Source organism: Pipra filicauda, unplaced genomic scaffold (genome assembly GCF_003945595.2).
Source record: "Pipra filicauda isolate LSUMZ 115617 unplaced genomic scaffold, ASM394559v2 scaffold786_size88705_pilon, whole genome shotgun sequence".
Classification (NCBI taxonomy): Eukaryota; Metazoa; Chordata; class Aves; order Passeriformes; family Pipridae; genus Pipra; species Pipra filicauda.
This window is the reverse complement of record NW_024104960.1, coordinates 66,917-71,207: the sequence shown is the minus strand read 5'-3', so window position 1 is coordinate 71,207 and position 4,291 is coordinate 66,917. Positions and strand designations below refer to the sequence as shown.

Sequence of the window (4,291 nt, the reverse complement as noted above, 5' to 3'; positions counted from 1 at the left end):
GATAGGACCAAATCAATGTGCTCTTTGTAAAGGACAAGGACATTGGAAAAATGAATGCCCACTGAACGCTGGAAATGGAATAAATCCGTGGAATCACCAAGGTTTTGCAAATCCACAAAACCCTGTTAGTATGGGCACGACACAAGGTGTCGCCCAAACATTTATGTTAGGGAATTACCGGAGTCAAAGCCGGCTAGATCGAGACTTAAAGGTTGTTTTAGAAGTAGAGGGAGTGCCGACAGAATTCAGGATAGACACTGGAGCTAGTTTTTCGGCAATGAATATATTGATGGGGCCACTAAGTGATTCAACTGCATATGTGGTAGGAGTTTCAGGACAGATAGAGGAAAAGGTGTTTCTGCTACCTTTAGGTATCAAATTTAGAGGAAAAGAACTAGACCATCAATTTTTGTTATATGCCCAACAGTCCTGAATGTTTACTAGGAAGGGATTTGCTTTCAACCTTACAAGCTAAAATTATATTTGAAAAAGGGAGAGTCAAAATGGAAATTCCAGAAGAGAACTTAGTAAAAATTTTTGTTGTGAAAGAAGTAGAAAAAGAAGAGATACCTCAGGAAATAGAACAAGCTGTAGTGCCTTGGGTATGGGAAACAGGGGTCCCTGGAAAATCCAAAGCTGCTACCCCAGTTAGAACAGAATTAAAAGAAGGAGCACGACCCGTTAGAGTGAGAAAATACCCAATTAGTTTAGAAGCCAGGAAAGGAATAGATCCTATGATCACACAGTTTTTAACTTTAGGGATATTAAAAGAATGTGAGTCAGAGTTTAATACTCCCATTTTTCCGATAAAAAAGCCAAATGATAAGTATAGGTTAGTGCAAAACTTGAGAGCAGTAAACCTCATCACAAAAGATATTCACCCGGTTGTAGCTAACCCTTACACCTTGTTAACATCTGTTTCTGAGAGATTTCAGTGGTTTACAGTGATTGATCTAAAGGATGCCTTCTTCTGCATACCACTGGCATGGGAAAGTTGGAAAATCTTTGCCTTTGAATGGGAGAACCCAGAGACTGGACGGAAGCGACAGCTTACTTGGACTCGATTACCACAAGGATTCAAATGCTCACCCACGATATTTGGTAATCAGTTAGCAAAGGAACTTGAAGAATGGAAGACTACTCAGGTAAAAGAATCTCTTTTTTTCGTATATAATAATTCAATATGTTGATGACATCTTTTTGGGAACTACAGAGCAGGGACTTTGCCGTCAATTAACCATTGAACTGTTAAACATGCTGGGCAAGCAGGCTATTGAGTCTCAAAAGAAAAAGCACAACTAGTAAAACAGAAAGTTATTTATCTGGGATGTGAAATCTCTCAAGGAATCCGGCGCTTAAGAACAAATAGGGTTCAAGCAATATGTGCTATCCCTGTGCCCCGAAATAATCAGGAACTAAGATCTTTTTTAGGAATGGTCGGGTGGTGCAGACTGTGGATTCCCAACTTTGGACTAATTGCCAGACCCTTATATGAAGCAGTAAAGGAGCCCAAGCTGACCTGGGGGACGAGGCAAGAGAAAGCGTTCCAGGAATTGAAAAGAGCCCTCCAGGAAGCACCTGCCCTGGGACTACCGGACCTAACCAAGGAATTTCAGCTCTATGTCTGCGAGAGACAACGAATGGCTCTAGGAGTACTCATTCAGCGGTTAGGATCCTGGAAGAGATCGGTTGGGTATTTCTCCAAACGGCTAGACGCAGTAAGTGGGGGATGGACAGGGTGTCTCAGAGCGGTGGCAGCGACGGTTATTTTAATACAAGAAGCACGAAAATTGACTCTGGGAAAACACATGGTAGTATATGTGCCCCATATAGTCATAGACGTTTTGGAACAAAAAGGGGGGCATTGGCTCTCATCTAGCCGCATGTTACACTATCAGGCTTTGTTAAGAGAGCAAGATGATGTTGAACTGAAAATCACTAACCATCTCAACCCAGCAGAATTCCTTAGGTCCACACAAGAAGAACGAATCCTGGAGCATGACTGTGTGGAGACCATTGAACAAGTCTACGCGAGCAGAAGAGACTTGAAGGACGAACCATTGGCAGATCCTGACTGGGAGCTGTACACCGACGGATCTAGCTTTGCGGAAAACGGCACCAGGTATGGTGGGTATGCAGTGGTCACTGAACAAGAAGTGATAGAAGCAAATGCACTACCCCCAGGTACGTCTGCACAAAAGGCCGAAATATGGGCATTGGTGAGAGCTTTAATATTAAGCCAAGGAAAGAGAGTTAACATATGGACTGACTCCAAACATGCTTTTGGGGTAGTTCATGTTCACGGAGCACTCTGGAAAGAGAGAGGACTTCTTACTTCTCAGGGGTCAATGATTAAACATCGGGAAGAAATTTTACAATTGCTAGAAGCAATACACAAGCCCTCAGCAGTGGCAATAATGCATGTCAAAGGACATCACACTGATCCTGGTCGAGAATTTCAAGGTAATCAACAGGCTGACCAAGCGGCTAAACAAGCCGCAAGAGAAGTATGGACTCAGATGACTCTTTTGCCTGTTCGAAATAATCCAGCAAGATGAGGAATTAGCTCAATTGACAAATGCAAGGAAAAATGTTAAAGGGTGGTATATTTCCCCCACAGGACAAGTGATTCTACCTGTCAGAATAATGAAAGCAGTGCTTGAAACAGAACACAATAAGTGCCACTGGGGTGCAGAAGCATTGGTAAAATTTTTGAAAAATGAGGTTCTCTCAAACCAGATGTTAACATTGGCAAAAAGAGTAAATGCAATGTGTCCTATGTGCATAAAGAATAACCCAGTCAGGAAGCAGGTGCAGATGGGAAAATTACAGATAGGTCAGTTACCGGGAGATTACTGGCAAGTAGATTTTTCTGAATTGCCTAAGGCCCAATCCTATAAGTATTTTTTAGTATTTGTCTGCACCTTTTCAGGATGGCCTGAGGCTTTTCCCTGTAGGACTAATCAGGCAAAGGAAGTGGTAAAAACTCTCTTGAGGGAAATCATCCCAAGATTTGGAGTTCCCCTAGGATTGTCCTCTGATCGAGGACCGCACTTTATAGCAGGGATAGTACAAGATGTGTCGGTTGTATTAGGAATAATATGGAATCTCCATACGCCACGGAGACCACAGTCTAGTGGAAAAGTTGAAAGGATGAATCAGACATTGAAAGGTCAATTGAAGAAAATCTGTCAGGAGGCAAAGATTCCGTGGCCCCAAGCATTATCCATTGCCCTGTTGAGAATTAGGATCAAACCAAGAGAAAGGATAGGAGTAAGTCCATATGAGATATTATATGGCAAACCCTATCATGCAGCTACCTACCAAGGGGATCCTCATATAGTGGGTGATCAAGCAGTATTTAATTATGTGTTATCTTTAAATAAGACTCTCACAGCCCTCAGAGGAGCGTTGCAGTGGAATCGACCTTTGCCCCTGGAGAATCCAGTGCATGACATTTCTCCGGGAGATCATGTCTACGTGAGAAACTGGTCGGTGGTTCCGCTGAAAAAAACATGGGACGGTCCTCGCCAGGTGATCAAGACGACCTACACCGCAGTAAAAGTCGAAGGAATCGACAGCTGGATCCATTATACTTGAGTCAAGAAGGTTCCAGTCTCGTGGTCGGTAGAACCTCTCTCACCCACAAGGATGGTATTTCGAGCCAACCATTGAGGATCATAGTGTTCCTGGGGTTGATAAGTTTAGCAGAGACCACCGTGAGAATTGAGACCCCGGATCCTTATTTATTTGTACCAGAGCACACTGATGTGAATTTAACCTCTTTGTTTTCTGATGACCAGGGAACTGAATTAAGGGATGTTAACGTCAAGTGGAGATGGAGAGATCAAGATCAAACCATGACAGAAGGAGTGACAACAGTTTGGGATGCTACACAACAAAAAGGTCACACCGTTCTGTAGGTACCCAAAGTGTCTAAAGCCATGGGAGGAACATATATGTGTGTAGTTTGGATTTGGGAAAGTTTTGATTATGGACATACAGAAATACAGACAATAAACACGACTCAGAAAACCGTGACCAAAGTGCGAGTTTTACCCACTAGGGAACGATCAGACATGTGGGATGGTCCTCCTTTAAAAATCAATTGTACCTTCCAATTTGATGATTGTCAAAAATCAATTAAAGTGAAATGGTGGAAACTGAATCTGGCAAATCAATCTTGGGAATCACAAAGTGAAGGAGTTAGCTGGTGGTCAAATAGTAAGGGAGGTAAAGGGTGGTTGAATATTTCTAATCCCAGAGTAGGAAAGACAGAAGGTACATTTCT

At 42.6% G+C, this 4,291-nt stretch overlaps 1 protein-coding gene across 1 annotated transcript; it reads left to right on the top strand.

Moving 5' to 3' along the window:
• Positions 1-416: 416 nt before the first annotated feature.
• On the top strand, positions 417-3,600 carry LOC114001396. Its single transcript, XM_039389902.1, has 3 exons — positions 417-1,145; positions 1,899-2,184; positions 3,470-3,600. Exons 1-3 carry the CDS (start codon positions 417-419, stop codon positions 3,598-3,600), a joined length of 1,146 nt encoding a protein of 381 aa, XP_039245836.1.
• The last annotated feature ends 691 nt before the right edge of the window (positions 3,601-4,291 follow it).

What these genes read in the sequence shown, in the direction of transcription:
- LOC114001396 (XM_039389902.1), top strand. Translation starts at nt 417, where the DNA reads ATGCCCAACAGTCCTGAATGTTTACTAGGAAGGGATTTGCTTTCAACC. An exon ending in AAGAATGGAAGACTACTCAG is followed by an intron (nt 1,146 to 1,898) that starts GTAAAAGAATCT and finishes TTACACTATCAG; the next exon opens with GCTTTGTTAAGAGAGCAAGA. An exon ending in AGCAAATGCACTACCCCCAG is followed by an intron (nt 2,185 to 3,469) that starts GTACGTCTGCAC and finishes TTTCTCCGGGAG; the next exon opens with ATCATGTCTACGTGAGAAAC.